The 20,597-nt window shown below is 42.7% G+C and overlaps 2 protein-coding genes across 4 annotated transcripts; one reads left to right on the forward strand and one right to left on the reverse strand.

Moving 5' to 3' along the window:
• ankrd52a (ankyrin repeat domain 52a) lies at positions 1-15,543 on the reverse strand. Its single transcript, XM_037477760.2, has 28 exons — positions 15,349-15,543; positions 14,757-14,840; positions 14,553-14,631; positions 14,278-14,348; positions 13,872-14,072; positions 13,695-13,782; positions 13,275-13,417; positions 12,819-13,031; positions 12,472-12,550; positions 12,269-12,383; positions 11,848-11,930; positions 11,629-11,746; positions 11,454-11,522; positions 11,184-11,324; positions 10,864-10,926; positions 10,224-10,335; positions 9,765-9,836; positions 9,460-9,661; positions 9,254-9,341; positions 9,018-9,135; positions 8,494-8,713; positions 8,312-8,399; positions 8,124-8,207; positions 7,547-7,692; positions 7,348-7,430; positions 7,162-7,244; positions 6,819-6,910; positions 1-6,461 (listed from the first exon to the last, which is right to left on the reverse strand). Exons 1-28 carry the CDS (start codon positions 15,373-15,375, stop codon positions 6,190-6,192), a joined length of 3,234 nt encoding a protein of 1,077 aa, XP_037333657.2. The 5' UTR covers positions 15,376-15,543; the 3' UTR covers positions 1-6,189.
• A 1,016-nt stretch (positions 15,544-16,559) lies between these two features.
• Positions 16,560-20,333, forward strand: coq10a (coenzyme Q10A). Of its 3 annotated transcripts, none has more exons than XM_037480551.2 (6): positions 16,560-16,943; positions 17,075-17,264; positions 18,040-18,189; positions 18,271-18,463; positions 18,688-18,789; positions 19,078-20,333. In XM_037480551.2, exons 2-6 carry the CDS (start codon positions 17,128-17,130, stop codon positions 19,243-19,245), a joined length of 750 nt encoding a protein of 249 aa, XP_037336448.1. In that variant the 5' UTR covers positions 16,560-16,943; positions 17,075-17,127; the 3' UTR covers positions 19,246-20,333. The 3 variants fall into 3 exon arrangements, with proteins under 3 accessions (XP_037336448.1, XP_037336450.1, XP_037336451.1); XM_037480553.2 differs by having other exon boundaries at positions 16,560-16,922; XM_037480554.2 differs by having other exon boundaries at positions 16,560-16,922; positions 17,095-17,264.
• The last annotated feature ends 264 nt before the right edge of the window (positions 20,334-20,597 follow it).

The following is a 20,597-nucleotide window of genomic DNA, read 5'->3' on the forward strand; positions in this document are numbered from 1 at the left end:
CTCGCATTTTTGCCTAAATTTGGTGTAAAGGCTCCCCGGCGTCTCGATGTTGGGAGAGCCGACCGAGCCCAGAGGTGCCTTCTTTGGATTTGTGCTTTCGTACAACTGATCCCCCACCCATTCAATCTTAGATGTGCCTGAAATCGCAACATTGATGTGCATTTTATTCTGTGCCCCCCCCCCCCCCCCGAAGGGAGCACTCAGTCGCTGGAAATGCATCTTGATACCCAGGCTAATACAGAAGGGTTTTTATATTTATTCACATTGGGTTGAAAGAATCATGCTCAGAGGGAGAATTAGCCGTGTCATGTACTTTCAGTGGAAAGTTTTTTTTTTTTATCCCATTATAAGGCTTCTGGGAAATACAAATGGAAGACCGTACCTTTCGGTAGTAACGAATAAAAAGGCACCATGCCACCACTGTGCTGGATATTACACAGGTCCTATTGGTGGGGGGATTAATAACCAGCTGTTCAGGCGGGGAGGGCGGTCAAACTAGCATTAGTCAAACAGTCAAATTGGATCGTTTTGACCTTCAGAGGTAATGTTTTATAGCTCCTTTCATTCCCCGCCTTACATTGGACTGAATCCTCTAGCGCCTTGCGCCAGATAATAAGACTCATCTGTTGGTTGTAATGGAGAGAACGTGTTGAAACCGCTTTCCTGTTCTAGGAAAAAAAAAAAAAAAAAGGGCATGTTCGTGAATGTTTAGGTTTGACATGCATATATATATATATATATATATATATATATATATATATATATATATATCGAAAAGGTCTCTCACACACAAACTACAAGAGAGAAATCGACACGACTGGCATGAGAAGAAATCACAGAGGAGAAATGTCAGCGTCGTCTCACACAAAAGATCACTGATGAGGTAAAACTGCAGGTCCAATAAAAAGTACAAGGTGCAGTTGGCTGCCCCGATTGTGAAGGTAGGAAACGTGAGACATCGGCCCACACCGATCCATGGACACGTCTCTGGTTTAGGCTGGTTTAAGCAGAATTACACTACCCACAAAAAGGAGAGACCACGACAATTCAACTCTTTGTTAGCAAAGCTGTACAAGCATTCTTCAATATAATTTACTTTCTATCTAACTATTTTTTTTTTTTTTTTTTTTTTGGAGGTACACCACTTTAACTGCAGGGAAATTTGAGCTCTGGATGACGCAGAAGCCAGTCGATTGTTTAGGAGTGAATTCGGAATTTGTTCCTTCACAGTGGCAAATATGGCAATATCCTAAGCGACAAATCTCTGCACCGTGGCAACCTTTAGCTATGTGCTACCTCGATAGATGCGTGTGCTTTTAGACACCCAAAGATGTCCGTAAGACCAAAATAAGCCATGAATTCTTTGTTTTACAGCAATCCAACAAAGCGGTGTAACTCTACAGATGATGCAACTTATCAGGTACTGCCAGGTATCATTTCCCTTTTAAGGCAAAAGGCTCAACAGTGGATCACAGAGTTGAATTAAAATTTGCCATTTACTTCAAGTAAGAATCGAGACATCCATTGAGGCAAATCAATTCTATACCATATACGCTATGTATTTTTTTTTTTTTTGGACATCATTTTTTTTCTCCTGGTAACCAGCACACACACACACACACACACACACACACACACACACACACACACACACACACACACACACACACACACACACACACACACACACACACACACACACACACACACACACACACACACACACACACACACACACACACACACACACACACACACACACACACACACACACACACACACCCAAGGGATTGCCTTGCCAATACCAAAAGGGACCAGCGGTATTCTTCAAAAATGTCCAATTATACAATAGACTTCAACAACCACCAAAGCGTTAACGGAATATTTGCATTTAAATACTAATATCCCATGCACATAATTCTTAGACTTATATAATTGGTGAAAAGACATGCAGCTCCAAACACAAAACTTTAATAATCCTGCCTACTTCTGAATTAGTTAGTGACCAAGTAATAATGATTTACGTCTAAAGGCAAATAAAGGTTTCTATGGCACTAAATGGGTGTAGCTTAGGTGCATTTTTGTCAAATACAGGCTATTAACGAGTATGTGTGATCATGTCTACGGTCGACCTTTTTCCTCCCCTCTTGTTTTACTAAGGCAATCTCAATGGAATGGATGAACATGAATGTTGAATTCATCTAAACTCTTGTCTTCCGTTTACCTTGTAGGCTACACTCCACACAAATATATATGTATAGAGATATTACACAACAGCAGGCCTATTCGCCTACAATTCGTCAATGCCACAAAAAAAAAAAAAAAAAAACCCTATCTAGACCATCAATGCAGGAAGACCACTCTACATACTGTGTCATTTGTAGAGCATTAGGTTATTACATGCTACCTGTATAGTCATATCTACTCAAGACAAATGAAGAGCAACAGTTTAAAGTCGGGAGAAAGCAAATTATCCTGCTCTAAACTGACCCTACATTCATTTAGTTAGAAAAAAAAAAAATCATGGCTCAGATTTGATGGTCAGACTGTAAACTGCTTGAACATATGCATAAATCCATTGCTGCTTTACTAAGAGGTTCTCTCCTCTCGACACAGTTTGGCAATTAGGCCTTATCAGTGACAAAATATTATAACATCCAACCCGCATTTGAATCTTCCATTGGCATTTATGCTATGATTTACTGACTTTCCTACATGGATGGCAGTGCAATGTTTGTGCTGCACACGATCACACACACACACACACACACACACACTATTGCTACAATTGGACTTTTCATTGCTTTCGCTGTTTCTGACACCAGATATATTGTATATACTCCACTCGCTTAAATTGTTCCTATATATAAAAATTGTGATCTAGCTCCATGCACGATTACTCAAACATCACTGGTACACAGGGAAAAAAAAAGGGAGAAAATAAAAAGCCTGTATAAGAATACTGCAATACGACAAGGGGATTCAGTTACAACTTGTACAGTTGTAGGGGCTCTGTTTACTAGTAAACTCACGAGAGAAAAAACAACAACAACAACAACCCAACGGTCTGAGAGCACCTGGCGATGTGGTGGAGGGTTCAAGGAGCCTGCCTGAGGTGTCTGTGGAGCCACTCGACTGACTTTAAGTGACTGAGGCCAGAGTCTGTGTCGTTAACAGTAGGCTGGGTAAAGAAACCGTGTCACTTCCTTTGGGCCGGTTGCCCAGCCATAAAAACACAAGAATAAAGTCAGCGGGCGATATCCCAAAGTACTCGGGAGACACTTCTTCTTTATAAATAATGCATTATTAGAGTACAATTTTGTTACAGCCTTTGCTTGTCTGTTGTAACCATATCTTCCTGTATTCAGCAGCAACACACATGCATGTAAACATAAGTACATACATTACATCTGCTCTATTTTGCACACTTTGAACCTGAATGTACTAAAGTGCGTTCTTGACTATCTAATTAAGTGCTGTGGGATTACTGTTAAAAAGGAATTACATTATGGAACATCCCATCAAAAGAAAATGTAGACATAACCATCCTGCTGAGATCTGATTGGATTAATAAATTCTGCTTTTTCAGCACAGATCCTGAGATTACAAAACCTTTTGTACCTATCCCGAATGCTCATGACGATAATAATGTCGTTTTCTCATGAAATTCGAGAGAACAAAGGCGGGGGGGGGGGGATCACCTGTTACAGACACTCATTTAAATTCAGTCAGTTATGGAGGTCAATTGAAATGCAAACTATGAAACTATGACACTGAGAAATAACTGTACTGAAATGGACTTTACCATTTTTTGTAAATTATGTCAAATTCAAGCTTTTTTTTGCAGGGGTATTTAATCTACCAGTCTGGGTTCACGTCTCTTATCCAGTCAACTAACGTGTGCAATTGTGCCACTTCTTTTACCAGCGGATATGAAGTTATCGCACCGACGACAACAATCCAACGCCGTGTAATTTAACCACCAGCAGAAGGTCTAAAAAAATATCCAACACAAAATAAGAACAGACAAAATAGCATAGATAGAACATCTAAAAGTCACAAACAGCTCTAGTGGTCCGATACAATCATCTTTAGTACCAGAAATGGGAGGAGACAATAATATGAACACCAAAAAAAGCACATATTTGGATTTCTGCTATTCCTGAAATCTAAACAACAGGTATTGGCCTCAGCAAAGATCCCTCTCCTTTTCCCCTCCTAGCCCCATCTGCCTCCAGCAGGGATATCAACCTCGTGGTCATTGATTATCCCCGGGACATATGAACATACGCCGGGCAATTCCCCCTCCAAAGGAGACTACGAGTGCAACTGTGGTTCAATGCTGTTGCTCTCAAACGGGAAATGGGAAGATAGTCAGTCTCAGGGCTCATCTTATTTTGCCATTATGCAATCCAACTGAAATGATGTGTTACAGAAGGCATGGGTCAAAAAGGCATTTCATGAGACGCCGTAAAGGCAATCCAGTGCATTTGTGTTGACACTGACAGTAAAATGCCCGGCACACACAGAGCCATTCGTTTAGTCTTTAGGTCATTTTCCATGAAATAAGGAACGAAAAACAAAAAATCAAAAACACATTCCAGGGAAATAAAAGCCCTTGTGACAGTGATTGTCTATTCAAAAACGTTAAAAAAAAAAGAAAAGAAAAAAAGGCCAAAAGTAAATATTGCTTGAAAACTGCCCAATAAAAATAGCAGACATTACTCTATAGCTGTTCCAATGGATCGCAGATGACCACCGAGAAGTTGAGATACGAGCCAATTGATGTTTAAGACTAGTTCACCAGCTCCAAGTAATACTTTTAGTGCGAGTTTCTTAAAACCACCAAGCTGACGGCCGCTTCAGCTTAGAAAAAACAAAACAACAACAAAACGTCACGAGTGCCTAAAAACCCAAAGTGATCGCCCCCTTTTCAATAATTAGGCCTTTTGAATATGGAAATCTGTTCCAAAAAAAACAACAAAAAAAATTGCCACTGTTAATTAGATGGGAAATAAATTGAAATGGCTTGTTCATTTATGTGCTCAATATGATACTTTGATGAGGTGTTGTTGGCAGATATTACTAGTAAAGCCTTCATCTAGAACTAAACAAGGCCTCAGTCAGTCACTACCCTACAGTAGTTCTCCAAAGAGAGAACCAGAGGCCAACGGACCCTGGGTGAAGATGAAGCAGCTGCTAAACGAGTTGACGAGGTATATCGAGATCTATTGTCTTTCTCTATACAGTACAGTTCATCTCAAATAAATAATTTATAGCCATAATAGTGTTGATCAACTTTGGTCATAAGTTATATGCTTTCGAAAACATTCTAGCTTAACAAACACTTATTTAGCATCTTTAAAACCCGACGTCAGCGTCAAGAACAAATCGATGTTGCGACGCTGACCCAAACATTGCTCTCCTTTGGAAGGAGACATGCTAATGTGTTCAGCAGCATTACCAAATTAGTTTAAAATGCCAAACAATTGTACGCCGTACACTTAAAGTACACTATGGAATTAACATCTTTGTGACCGTTTTCCTAATTTCGGATTGTACTGTAGTACACGAGCATTGCACGCTTAATCAAACTTTTCTATTTTTCCCTTGTGTGGTTCCTTCATAAAAATTCTAGGCTAACGGAGAATAAAAAATAAAAATAAAATAAAAACAAAAACAAATACTCTTTGATCATCATTTTGGGAAGGCTGTATGTTCCTCTACAAGGTCACCACAACTAAACATGATATGACTTATATATTGAGTGATATGAAGAGAAAGACAGGTGAGGATGCAGAGATGCTTCGATGTCTGTTGTGTAATTATGTCGGCATGGCTTTAAAGGGTTAAATGGTTTAGAGATGGACAGATTTCTAGTGTTTATTTTGGATGCCACACTTCATCTGAGTGACCTTGTAGAACAATCCGCCTCTACATAGCAAGCACTACCGGGAGATGGAGGAATCTAATTGCATATTAGGTTTGACTGCACCTCAAGAGAAGAACAAGCACTCACGCGCACACGGACGGACGGACACACACGCACACAGAGAACAGACATGTGGGTGGGTGCTCTCCTGGTCCTCTGGGCCATGTTAAAGGGAGTCCCCCCCCCCTCCCCCTCCCCTCCCCTGGTGGTGGTGATGATGATGGTAATAGCAGCTGACTGAGGGGGGCCAGGTGACCTCACTCAGACAGACACCCGTCCAGGCCAACCGGCGCGCCGTGGCGGTCTTTGACGTAGCCGTTGTGGAGGCCGTTGCTCGGCAAGGGGGCGCAGGCGGCGGTGATGCCGCAGTGCTTCAGCAAGTTGAGACCCGTGGAGGGGGAGACGGTGGGAGAAGGGCCGGAGCTGGAGGAAGGGTCCCGCTGGGGGAAAGGCTTCATGGTAGAGAGGATCAGAGCCAGGCAGTCGGCCACGTCCTTGTTGGGAGCGCAGGCCAGGGCCGGGGTATGGCCTGATGGACAGACAACACATTCACATCAGACCTGCGACGATTCCTCAACATAATCGGTTTCTCAAAGAATTCTCGATGCAGGTGCTTTGCGTCAAGGCTTTGTTGAGCACCTTTGGCAACAACAAAGCTTTATAAAAAAGGGATGTCAATGTGATGTTTACAGCCCATTTACTGCCCCTAATTGGGCACTAAGGACAAAAAAACCCCTCAATTTATAGTTCGATTTATAGTAGCAGAATCCATATAAAACCCTGTATGACACTTCAAATATCCAAAGTGCAACGTCCTTCAAGGTAACTCTTTTTCTTATCAGCCTGGATGAGCTCTTTTAGCTAACCAAGCGCCGAAAGGCCTCACCTTCCTCATCCACAGCCAGCACAGTGGCTCCTCTGCTCAGGAGTGCCTGCACCACCGTCGCCAGGCCGTTGCGTGCTGCAAGATGGAGGGGCCTGCAAGAGAATGTGGGAAAGAGTATGAGGAACAGCAGGCAGATTGACTACAATTAAAACCTGTTAAGAAGACCCCAAGTCTTTTAAGTCAAAGGGGCGGATGTAAACGATGACAAACGTGGCAGACAGTTTTAAAAGGCTATTGGCTTAAAAGTGTATGTGCACAATTATGTGCAGAAAATCCCAATAAACTCAACAATCTTCATCCCCTTTTCTCGTCGATAGCTTGAAGGTATTGCTAACTTTCTCACATTTGCAGAGCGCTGTTGGTGGCATTTATGAGTGTTGGACTGTGGATTTCCCCCAGAATCAGCAGGGCACACATCTCATGGGCCTGACGGACAAAACCAAAATATAAGTGACACGTCTACATACTACTTGTTGTGTCTCATTGCATTCAGTTGTTAATACTCAGAACACGGAGGAGCTTCTTGTACCTTGCTGCAGGCCAGGTGCAGGGCAGTGTTCTTGTTCTCATCCAGCAGTGTCAGGTCGGCCTTGGCCCGGTGAAGGAGGATGGCTGGGGAAAATCAAGACACAAAGACCATTATTTCAGGCTACAAAAGTGTGACAAGTAACAGTGCCACGTATCGCTACGGGAACGACCAGCACAAGAATAGCGGATCAACGACGTACCCACGGTGCCACTGTGTCCCTTGTCGGCAGCTACCATCAGAGCGGAGCATCCACTGTTGTCCACTGCGTTGATCTCGGTCCCGTGGCGGAGCACCAGCTGAAGTCCCGCCACATCCTCGGCAAATGCAGCGGCGTGCAGCGGGGTCCTACGGGCGCAGACAGAGACAGCCCAAACAATTACTCAATGATCAGTGCTATGGCTCCAGGGGCTGCGGCAGTGCAACACGCGAGGCCTTCACGGCCAATTACTTGATTGTTTTTGAAGGTTTTTCCACTAGAATATTTCCTTTTATAATTCATACGGTCTTATATTCATATTCTGTCTGAAAAGCTTTGCAGAATCATTTTCATTTGAGCTGATGCCACTCAAATACGCCGCACAAGGAAACAAAATGGGACCCATTCAGAATGTTTACGATTAAAACTGTTAAATATCTCACTTATGTCGTTTTTACACACAATTTTACAGCAATCCTGCAGACATTTGTCCGTGGATTGAACGTTAATGCTTTCACATTACTTATACAGCACTTACACCTGCTTTATCATCAAAACATTTTTTTTTAAAGATTCTCACCTTCCTTTGGCATCTCTGGTGTTAATCATGTGGACCCCGGCTGACACCAGCAGCCTCTCTGCAGCACCGCTGTGCCCATTCATCCTAAACGCAAGACCGGAGTGTAAACCAAACCTACTCATTTCATTTGTTTCTTTAAAGACATGACACGGTAAGGCATGCGACGAAAGCACATGCTGAATACTCACAGAGCACAGTGCAGGGGCGTGAAAGGATTTCCCTCATCATGGATAAATGTTTTAAATTCAAGTAAAACCTCCAAACAGTCTTCATGCCCTAAGAACAAACACACCCAGCATTAGAGACAACAGATGTGACTCATTGCAACATTTAGGGATTACCCATCTCAAGTCGATCACACTAAGCCAACCTTTGTAAGCAGCCCAGTGTAACGGGGTGTATTGTTTGTTGTCCAGCAGTTTGTCTTGTTGGTCTGTTGCCAAGGCGGCCTGCACCATACTGGCCAGGATCTCCGTATGGCCTCTGGATGCGGCGTAGTGCAACGGTGTCCTACCCTGAACGTCCCGACACAGCGCGGATGCCTTGTGCTCCAGCAGGGCCGTCACACAGTCATCGTGGCCCAACACCGCCTGAACACAGACCAGCAAAAGGAGATGAGACCATCTCCATTGAAACAAACAACTTGGACTGAGAAAAATAACAATGTACGTTACAGACATTATAAATAGTAGACATCCTTAAGAAAAAGGAGCTTCAAACATCAATTCACTGCTGGATGCCGCTGAACTTCCCCAGTTCCCATTTAAGTGCAGGAATGAACTAATAAAACCGACTTCAACATTGACGCCTCAAAAAAGCGCTTCCCTTAAATTCTGAATGCTAATTAAAATTCTTGAATGGGTTAATGTAATGCAGCATGTTTTTTTGCCCTACCCCTCTGTGCAAAGATGTGCTGCCCCTCTTGTCCTTGGCATCTGGCAAGGAATCCTTCTCCAACAGGTAGTGGACACAGTCGGTGTGACCTCCCAGAACAGCTAGCATCAAAGGGGTCCTTAAGGGGACAGAAGGAACAATTTTTGCTGATTGATCAGATTTGCTTTAGAGATTAAACCATTTAGAATAGCAGAAAATTCAAACTGGAGCAGTGCTTTTCAAAGAAAACAACTCACTGGCCAAATTTGTCTGCAACATTGGTGAGATCTCCCTCCTCCCCGTAATCAATCATCATGCGCAGGCAGTCTGAGTGACCGTTGGAAGCTGGTATGAAATAAAACCACAGGAGATAATTAAAATACCGGTTCTCTGTAACTTGGTGACCATTCAGGGTGGTGATGGTCAGTTAGAATCGGAAATCTTCCAGCAGAGAGCCGTATACCTGCAACATGAATCGGAGTCCACATGAGGCGGTTGTCATTGAGGAGACAGGAGGCTCCCTGAGCCAAAAGTACCTCCACGCAGCGGGCGTAGCCTTTTTGTGCAGCCAAGTAGAGCACAGAACGCCCCGCGGCATCCTGCATGTCCACATAGGCTGCAGTCTCTGTCAGCACGCGCAACGCCTGCCAGTGGCCCTTATCAGCCTAAGGGAGCAGAGAACGGCAGTCACAACTTTGCCTGCAGTCAGCATGAAGAGCTTGACAATAACCGGTTTAAACCAGAGTTGATTTAGTGAGAAACACTCACAGCAAGATGCAGAGGACTGACTGGAATACTGCTCTCTATGTCTCCTAGTGCATTAAAAGACATCTCCAGGAGCTGAGAAATAAACCAATTGGATTTTTTATTTAATTAAATCTGGAAATAAATAAACACCAGACACAAATGAATATGAATATGAATCAAAAGCTACACGTCAACGTGTTTTCATCATGCCCAGCCTACCAAAAGGATCCCTTTTATTAATGGTATTTGGCTAAACAACACAACTGGAAAAACATTTCACTATTCTATGAAATAATAATAATAATAATAATAATAATAATAATAATTGTGTTCACTGAAGTCTTATGGACAAGATCCATTACATCTGCTCGAGTGAAATACCAATCTAGAGCGCATTTAATGTGAGAGATTTTGAGTTATTAATACATGTGCAAAGTGAACTTGTGAAATGATTTCAGAATAAAAACGGAAAAAACTCACCAGCTCCAGGTTCTGTTTGTTGCCATGGTAAGCTGCATAGTGAACAGCACTGTAACCCTTCGAGTTGACCATCGATGGATCGGCACCGTTGTCCAAAAGATGCTCCAAGCAGCTGAAATTAGAGATGACCAAACGTGGAGTGAGAGGATAAAGAATAGAGTTTGTTGTTGCCAGCAGCTTTAGTTGCTGAAACTGAAAATATCGGTCAACATTTTTAGTTGTTTGAGTAACTGAGATGCAACGCAGTTATATGGAAACTTAGTGGGGCTGTCAAAGTTAACGTGTTAATCCATCAGATGTTTGTGGTTGAGACTAACGTGATGAAATATATATTACTTATAGTTACTATTACTGATTGTGTCCGTAACTTAATTGTGACATGTATACTACTTATCTATCATGTGTATGCTTTGCAGTATAAATAAGTATCTTAAATAGATCCCTGCGTGCACAAATGTTAATGTTGAAAAAGATACTTTGGGTTTCCATGGCAACCCATACTGAGACTTTACAACCATTCCATTCAGTGGCTTTTAGGAACAAATATTTTCTAATAGCAAATTTGCTGTCCGTTTTAAGCCATGATCACATTTTTCATGTTTCAGTGATGGAGAGGAAATAAATTGATAAACAAACTCACAAGTACGACTCCTTCGCCTCATCCTCGTCATTCTGATGGTTCCCAGAAAAATGACGATCAACTCTGAAAATTACAAGAAATGCTGTTATCCAATTAACCTTTGATATCAGTATGAAGTGTTGTGAAGATGGTTAGACTGCTCTGAAGTGGATGCAAAACAACCAGGAAATCAAACATTCAGTAGACGGCATACGTATGGTATATGATAAAAAAAGATGTGTTCTAGGAACAACATTTTTTTTGTCCACCATTTTAATTTCAAGAGACCGGGCTGCAGCATGACAGTTTGACGCAGAAAGGAGAGGGAAATGTTTTCCAACCTGCTGAAGGCTTGGGAGGCGGCAGAGTAGTGCAGGGGAGTACAGCCGGTCTGGTCAGGTTCGTTGACCTCAGCGCCAGCGCTCACCAGGGTCACAGTGCACTGGTACCTCCCATTAGCAGCCGCATAGTGCAACGGAGTCCTAAAGGGAGGACGAGAGGGAAGAGCATAATCAGTCAGAAGAGTTCCATGTGCTTAGGTGGCACTTTAACGCCAAAGCATCAGCAGCAAATGAACACATTTAACACAGATTGGGGGAAAAAATACTCACCTTCCCATAATGTCCCTCTTATTCAAGTCGGTACCGCTACTCAAGAGCAAGTTCAGACATTCAACATTTCTGTAAAGTGGTTGTAGAAAAGGAAATCAAGTTAGGGATTAAATGAAACGTGCTACAAGAAAATTTGGGGTCATTTTAGTACGACAAAGCAGATTCTGCATCTTACCCTCCGGAGGCAGCAGCGTGCAGACAGGTCCTTCCGAAGTTGTCAGTGGTGTTTATGTCAAACCCGGCCGAAAGTACATGCTCCTTACTCATGGATGAAACTATACTGTACAGCTGACCTGTGGGGTAATGAGGAGACACGATGTCGGTAACTACCGCGGCAAAGCGCGCTTCACGCAGGGAGATTTTGTTTGCCGATTGTTGTGGAACAAAGACGAACCTGAGGAGAGTAACTTGCGACAACAGTCTGAAAACCCGTACAGCACCGCTAAGTGCAAGGGAAACATTCCACTGATTCCACGCCTGGAAATGACAAAACCATACAAGCTGAATATTACACACACCAGACAGTCATTGAGGAAAATGAAAATAAGGATGCAATTAAGAGGAAAGTCAATTTACTGATTTGTTATTTAATCAAAATGCACATTGGCAACATGGGATAGAAAATCAGCTTTTAATTAATGCAGCAATAAATTTGTCAATTTGTGTGGTATCTGATATCGGTGAATCCCTACATGTAATCCCATTTACGACCATTTTTTTTTTTACAAGTATATATATATATATGTGGATTAAAGGCTGTACTTGACTGTATGATTAAACCCATCTGTAATACAACTTAAGGCTTCTTTCTGTACCTGGCCGTGTCTGCTCCGTTGGTCATGAGAGTGCTGATCAGCAGTTCGTGGCCGTACTTAGCAGCAACGTGGAGAGGAGTATTGCCATACCTATCCACACAATCAATTTCCCCACCTGATGTAAACAAGGCAAGAGGGCTAAAGCAAAAGACTCGTCGGGATAAACATCTCACAGGTCAGTCAGGCGGCACAGTCATCTTTACCGTTTTGGATGAGGATCTGAGAGCGTGTGAAGCGTCCATGAATGGCTGCCATGTGCAGGGGGCTTTTCCCTTCTTTGCTCTGACAAAAGAAAAGAATAATTAATAATCTTTATTCTCTAATAAAAGTTAGGTACATAGAAATTACAATTCACTGATTTTTTGAGCAAGCCTCAGAAAGCCGCTACAATCAAGGTTTCTGAATGAGCATCTCAAACTTGAATTTTTTTAAATCGATGACAAGGACCAAAACATATGTGGTGCAGTGCCACATCTTAACATTTCATTATCAACACGTAGTGAACAGCAGGGAAAGTAAATGTAATTTCCATTTGTGGCACGTCTCTAACCTGCTGGTTGACATCTGCCCCATTGTTGACCAGCAACTCCAGACAGAGGGCACCGTTGGTGGAGACCGCGGCCAGGTGCAGAGGGGTGAAGCCGCACTTGTTTGGCTGATTGACATTAGCTCCATGGTTCACCAGCTCAGTAGCCACAGCCTCCTGTCCCATGTAGCAAGCCACATGAAGCGCAGTGTTTCCGAAGCAATTAGGCTCATCAATCTGACAGCAAAACACAAACACCAGAAGTCGGATGAGACTAAGCCAAGTGGTTGAAAGTCAGGAGTCCTACAAATCATAGAATAGTGGCAAATTTAATCAGAAAATAAAAGACTATCAATTAAACTATGTGACAGTTGATGGTCAGACAACAATGCAGCTTAATTTGGCCAAGTATAAAAAACATATATATATATATAAACACATATATAAATGTTATTACTAAATATAAACAAAATCACTCACCTCTGTCCCCATCCTCAGTAGGTACTTTACAATTTCAAGGTGACCACTTGCAGCTGCAGCATGGAGAGGTGTGTATCCCTGCTTATCCTTGCAGCTCTTGTCGGCACTACGGGAAACCAGCAACTTCACGATCTCTGAATGCCCTACGAGAAGCATGAAAAAAGGAAGAAAACATGTAGCATTATCTTTAACACAAGCCATACTCAAATCGGAGGATTCAGAGCATTCACGTCCACTAACAGAGTATTCAATCACTGATTGTTGCGTCGTTCCCCCCTCAGATAATGACGTAAGTACATGGCGACATGATCACACATTGTTTGCGTGAAACATGAGATGAACAATAGGAGCTTTAACTGCTATTCCACTATGAAAAAGTGTGCTGTGTGCAGAATTGGCAAGAAAGCGAAACCTGCTCACCCAAGTAGGCAGCACAATGGATAGGCTGTCTTTCCTTCTTATCGATGGCACTCAGGTTGGCCCCTTTGTTCAGCAGCAGCTTCACCATCTGTAAGACAAATAAACACAATTTTTAGGAAAACACAGGTCCTCGAGGAAAAAAATATCAAAACAGGAAGCCAATAACGCATGACGTACCTCCTGGAACCCGCTCTGAGCTGCGTGGTGCAAGGCTGTTCTGCCAGTGCGATCTGCCATGTTCAGGTTGCTCAGCTGGGTCAGCAGGGCCTCTGCGCAGCGAGTGGCACGATTGGCAGTAGCCACATGTAGCGGTGTCTGCCAGAACTTGTCTCGCGCATTTGCCTCTGCTCCGCGCCTCAGCAGCAGACCCACTGCCCTCTGGGGAGAAGGAAACCATCACAGGAGCTCAGAGCATATATTTTATCTGCGGTTTGCTGCATTTCCTCCTGTCAGCACAATATTTTGGTGCATACATGTAAATGAGTTATACAAACATTGTGGTTTAGTACATAATGGAATTAGAGGGTGATGCCAACAGGCTGAGTCTTTCTAAATGGCAAGAGTATACAAGTTTATTGGTTACCTCATTCCTGGAAGCGGCCGCCCTGTGCAACGGGGTCAACCATACGTGGTCTTTAGCATTTACAGTGGCACCTGGCAAACAAGAAAAGATAACAATTTAGGAGGTATCGGGGATTTTGTAGGTGGAAAGAGCAAAACAGTGGCCCGGTAAACTGACAATGACAATGGTATGTTTGTTGGAGTAGTTGAGAATGATTTGTGCATGCCCCACACAGTATTTATGCAGAAGACTCAATATGAGCCAAATCTCAGGGATGCATTTTGCTGTTAACTCACCTGATTCAATGAGGAGGTCCAATATATGGACGTCACCCACACAGGCAGCAGCATGAAGTGGTGTGCGGCGCTCTTGGTCCTGTGGGAATTTATCAATTAAAAAGGGAAATCTGAGATTAAATCTTCAAGGATATAGACAGCATGACCCAAGCCCGTTATTATGATAACCCGTTTGCATTGCAGCTGATGACAGAGCATACATACCAGTGCATTGACATCCTCCTGTTTGTGCAATAATAGTTGAACTTCTTCTGCATTACGATTGAAGATGGCCTGTACCAGAGGAGGCTGCAACACAGAAATAGCTGCTTAGTTACGTTGGGTATCACGATAACGTTGACTCGTAGCGACGATTCGTTAGTCAACATTTAACGCTCATCTCGCTGGGATTTCTCGGCGCCATATTGAGTGTAATGGGTTGATATGTTATAGTAATATTACATGTTGTATTTACAGTAGCGTTGGGTACCGAATGCGATTTTTTGTTTCTTTCCAAGAAATACACCGAGCCCTGGCTGAGGCCTGCAGGCCCTTGTCTAACTACTTACGTCAGCTAGCCAAAACTGCTATGTAGCTACATGGCCGGCGCCGACCCAGAGAAGGGCCGAGACATGAGCAGCAATAGAATCGAAAATCCCCGGCGATCTGCACCTAAATCAGCACGCACGGCCAAGAAGCTAAAAATGAAACACCTCGCTCCGCGGATAATACGCAATAAGCTGCGCGCATGAACGGGGGATGTCCAGCAAATAGACTGCGCCACAGCACGAACACGGAGCGCTTTATTTCCACGTACCTGGTCTGCAATGTTATGTACTCCCATCTCCCAAACTCAGCCAGGACGGAGCTCCTTCATGAGGATAAAACTTCGAGGTATATTGCGGTGCGCTACTGTATCCACTTTTCAGACTACAGCCATGGTTGGCTACAAACAGAAATGCGGTCTTGATCTGTCACTGTTGTTGTCTGTATCCGATGTCTGGTTTGACGATACAGGCTACGACTGTGCTGGTCCGCCTACAGGCGTGGCGGTCTGTTTTCTCCCGCTTGGGGGAAATGGCGCCATCGTGTGAAAGACAACGGTGGTCCGTTTACACAGAACGGAGGCTACAACATGGAGGGCCCTGGCGTCTGTCTGCGAGGTCAAACGAAACGTTTAGGGTCGGTGGTTAAGCACAGCGAAGGCTGTTGGTCGAGGTTATGTAACCCGGTTACTGCTATGGAGCATATTTTGTTGGAACTTGAGAAAATATTTTGGACGCATATTATCTATCTGTTTTGTAGATGCCCTTCTCCTCTGTTGTCATGGAGATCCTCCGCCATGATAGTCGTCAATATAGTCGTCTAATAATAATCACTGATAATATCAGCAATATTAATGATGGTAATACTTAGCAATGTAAGTACCATTACCTTTCTAAATAGAACATTTTAATTTAAAGATACGTTTGGAGAAAAAAATATGTGTTATATATTAATTATTGCTAGAAATTTGACTTATACATTAATTACTGAAATTATGTTTTTGAGTTTATATGTATATGAGTTTTTCTCGATTGTTTACACACAAATACTGGTACTTGACACACAATGACCACAACATAACTCATGCACCAACCCCCTGAACCAATTCTGCTACACATATGTATGTACTGTCTGTAGTAAGTGTAAAAAAAAAGGTCAAAGTCGTTATGATGAATGGAGAAGTTTTTTTCCATTCATCATAGTGTTTTACATTGAGCACATCAGTGTTCAACTGGTTCTTATAAATGTCTATTCATATGATGGTTTGTGTGTGTCATTTGAAAACAATACCATTTTGAGAAGAAATTACATTGTTTTGAATGTAAAGTTTCATTTTGCAGGAGTATTGAGGTGTGTTTTTTTATTTGTGTGTAGAGTTCTGAGAGTATGAGGCATGCTTTAAGAAAATGTGTGTAAACAATCGAGAATAAATGTAACATGATTTAACGTTAAATACACACTTTAAACCCCATTCAAACTTGAGCCTCCAACACAGTGGGAGGCAGCATTTCGAGCAAGGAGGAGATCAGCAGACTAGACCAGACCCCGGCGTTTTATTTAGCCGCAGAAGGTCGTTCACAGCTGGGTCTTATTGAGCACTATTTAAAACCAAAAACCAGAGCCGCTTATATTGTATTGAAAGTTTATAACTCTAAGCGCGTAGTGATGCGAGTATTGCTGGAGAAAAAAGCCACTGGCACAAGGGGGGATAGGTCGTGTTTAGGCACTCGGGCTCGTTATGAAACACTGCTAGCGAACGTTGGCTAACGTTAGCAGCTAACGGACGTTGAGGAAGCTACGTTGGATACGCTGACAGCTCTAAAAGCGGCTGGAGACGCTGCTGAGGTGACTGCACTCAACCAGCCGGTAAACGCCAGCCAGTTATTGAGGGCATTAGTACTAACTTACAAAACCTACGTTGGCACTAATATACCCGCACTGCGGAGGGTGTTTGGAGCAGACCTTTCAAGCCTACTGCCTGGGTCTTTTTCGACCAGACCCGTTTCTCTGGATCCAGGAGCTCCGCTCGTTAAACTGAGTGGCTGATTTGATGGCAGCCACGGCCAGTGCCCGGCGGTTACCCATGGGTGTACGGACCTTTAGTGACCTCCTCCATATTGCCTGCGTGGGCAGCCCTCGCCCGTGTCGCCCGGGAGTGCTTAGAGGATGCCTGCGACAGAACATAAGGTAAGCCCACCGCGGAAACTCAGCCGCTCCTACCAAACCGAGGCAGTTAGCTAGCTAGCACTCTTTAGCATTGAAGAGTGGCGAGATGACAAGATAAGCTCAATTAAAGTTAAGTTAAGTTTGCCAGGGTCGTATTTTTTTCTTTAAAGTTAGACATTATGTCAAGCTTTGTGACGTCATATGAGGTTCATGCTCGATAATTCCTATTACATAACGTTACGCATTTTTTTACGAAACCCCTAAACCTATAGCTAACGTTAGCTAGCTATATGTTGTCATTTATGGTTGGAGAGTTGGAAACTGTCTGTTACAAGATGGTAACGAAATGTTTATTTTCTTGACCTGATATACCATTACAATTGTTTGGGTGTAAGATGGACTTGTTTCTACATTACAAAACGGCTTGGATAAAATACTTTCTTCACATTTCACCAACAAAAAGAGTCTAATGGCAATATCGGCTTCCCCTATCCCCAGTAAGTAGTGATGCAATAGTCATGACACATTTTCTTAGAATGTACAGATTGCCTACTGGTGGAATTGCTAAGTGGTGGTTGTCAAATTACTTTGCTTTTACTATCCACACAAGAGACCCAACTCAGAAAATACCAGCACAGTCCACACTGAAAGCTTCCACTACCTCCTGGTTGACCCTATTATCTGTTGTCATTGCCCTTAGCATCTGGTAAAGGGAACGTTGTGGACTGTGCCTGTAGAAGGTTGCACTCTTTTCCAGAATGTGGCTCACAGAAAAACATTTCTCTTGCCTTTTTAGACACCTGTCGTCATGTGGCATTTTGATGACCAGAACTCCGAAAGTGCTTTGCCTTCAAGACTGGGACACCATGACAGCCGCTCCTCACAGCCGAAACTTCATCAGTTTCACCAACAAAAGGAAGGAGTACTCCGAGCGCAGGATACTTGGGTAATTTTCCAGTATGTGCTACAAATAACTTACTTGTGTGCTTTGTTTTGTTTTTTTAACCGTCCCAATATCTTGTCTCAGCTTTTCTATGCAGGAAATGCATGATGTGGTGGCCAATGTTGACGAATACAAGAACTTTGTGCCCTGGTGTAAGAAGTCTCAGACCATCATGAAAAGAGCAGGTCACTCTAAAGCACAAATTGAGGTCGGATTTCCTCCTGTGGTGGAAAGATACACATCTATGATCACCTGTGTCCGGCCCCATCTAGTCAAAGTAAGTGTCAGTTCTGTGAATTATTATATATTCGCAATGTCTATGGATTATGTCTATTCTATAGGGCTACAAAGTGAATGCAAATAAGTTAAAATGTTGGCACTTGACTAAAAGCAAAGCAAAGCTGTCTGTGACACACAACAGTCATTAGTTTAAGCAGGAAATGTTTGTGATGCCAACATCTACTTAATGTCTAATCACATTTTTTTTCTGGGGGATTTTAGGCGGTGTGTACAGATGGAAAGCTATTCAATCACTTGGAGACGATATGGCGCTTTAGTCCTGGTATTCCTGGTTACCCTCGCACCTGCACGGTAGACTTTTCTGTAAGTAGCCTGCATTTGGTTTCCTTTGATGAAAACATTTTAGTGCCAAAAGTTAGCTGACAAGCTCAATGCCATTCTCAAGTCTGTATGGTACGTCAGCAGATGATTACCTTTAGCTGAAGGAAACTGCTAGCCGGCATGAGATGTCAACTTTTGACAACTTTTTATGGTTTTTCGGCTGGATGTGCCGCCTCTCCTCTCACTCTCACTGCTCGTGGAAGCTTCACATGAACGAAAAAGCAAACTATCGTAACCATAACTATGAGACTTTTTTTCTGTCTTTAACAGATATCCTTTGAGTTCCGCTCTTTGCTGCACTCCCAGTTAGCCACCATGTTCTTCGACGAGGTTGTAAAGCAGAATGTCGCCGCGTTCGAGCGGCGAGCCGGTAAGCTCTACGGCCCAGAGACTCGTATCCCACGAGAGCTGATGTTTCACGAGGTGCATCAGACGTGATCTCAGGAGCTCTATGTTCGCATCTGACCTTAAACCATACCAACTGTTTATTTCCTTTTATCAAAACAAACCTGCATGATGCTTCTTAGTCTGCCATCGCCTCATGTCCGCAGCGCCACATAGACCTCCAACTGTAGTAAGCAATATGTTGGAATTCCTGCATCAACACATTCTTGTTTATCTCCTCTGTGTGTTAAGTCTGTCAAATTTCTTCCACTTCCACCTAAAGGATTCTTGTTTTATCAGAAGGAACCCACCTTTCATCTCGCTTCCATGGCAGTTACAAGCTCTATTTATGTGAACGCAACAGTAAAACATTGCATCATGTTACCAACCATTATTATTAGAGGGCTATTATTTTAAATGTAAAGCACAGTGGCGCTGAACAAAACATGCTTTTTATCACTTAGAAAAGGGCAAAGACTTTTACTCTCAACAGGGATCAAGGCTCATTCATCGTGATCTGAGATATTTGCTACACGGATGCAAAATCAACTGTGCATCCACTTTTCAATTGATTTCCGCTCCTTATACCCTATTAATGTAATGCTTTTACATTTGTTAGTGTTCATTTGCATATTCTGCTGTTTTCTTGGGGTTCAATGGTATGCTGTGACGTTATTGAAGGGCAACATTTCTTCACAGGGAAAAGGTAACGTCAGCTTTGGCCTAAATTTAATTTTTGGTTTGGAACATTTTGCGTTAATTTGGATGTTGATGTGCTGTGAACATTGTGTGTTTGAACATTTAGACTTCCATGGTCAAATATGCCTTATTTTACAGCCAGGAACAAGTAACTATTGGGTGATTAATAGAGGAAGGGGAATTTGAACTTTGTGCCAACAAAAACATGTAATAAACTGATGACTACTGTGAAATACTCCAAATGACACTACAAATCTTTTCAAGGTTCTCTCTAAATGATCTGCTTCAAAACTTGGCTATGATTCAATTAATAACTGCTGTGTCAACATTAATATGTAACTCATGCTGTTAGTCACTGAAGGTCATCAGCATGTTACATTTCCATCATGTATATAATATCCTTGTGTGCTGCAAAATAAAACATTCTAGATCATTTATCACTATTGGCTTTCATGGTTATTTTTGGGGAAGTTGAGTTTTAAATGTATGATGATGCATTTGTGCACGACTTGTTGGGATTTCATATGTAAGACATCCCCCTAAAGTAATGTATCTGCTGCTTTAAAAGTTGGCCTTGCTCAAGTTGGAAAATGTCAACGGATAAGTTGGTGTGTGTGTGTGACCTTCCTCGTAATAGGCAGTGCGTAATGTCCACATTCTCCAAGTCACATGCCTCGAGTATTTTCAAAGCTGAATTTGGTCTGAGA

Source organism: Pungitius pungitius, chromosome 1 (genome assembly GCF_949316345.1).
Source record: "Pungitius pungitius chromosome 1, fPunPun2.1, whole genome shotgun sequence".
NCBI classification, from domain to species: Eukaryota; Metazoa; Chordata; class Actinopteri; order Perciformes; family Gasterosteidae; genus Pungitius; species Pungitius pungitius.

Excerpts from the sequence above, each read along its gene's own strand:
- ankrd52a (XM_037477760.2), bottom strand. The coding sequence starts at position 15,375 with ATGGGAGTACATAACATTGCAGACCAG. Across the intron at positions 12,384-12,471 it reads TCAGATCCTCATCCAAAACG|GTGGGGAAATTGATTGTGTG; the intron begins GTAAAGATGACT and ends TGTTTACATCAG. Across the intron at positions 10,927-11,183 it reads GCCTCCCAAGCCTTCAGCAG|AGTTGATCGTCATTTTTCTG; the intron begins GTTGGAAAACAT and ends TGTAATTTTCAG.
- coq10a (XM_037480551.2), top strand. The coding sequence starts at position 17,128 with ATGGCAGCCACGGCCAGTGCCCGGCGGTTACCCATGGGTGTACGGACC. Across the intron at positions 18,190-18,270 it reads TCCGAGCGCAGGATACTTGG|CTTTTCTATGCAGGAAATGC; the intron begins GTAATTTTCCAG and ends ATCTTGTCTCAG. Across the intron at positions 18,790-19,077 it reads CCTGCACGGTAGACTTTTCT|ATATCCTTTGAGTTCCGCTC; the intron begins GTAAGTAGCCTG and ends TGTCTTTAACAG.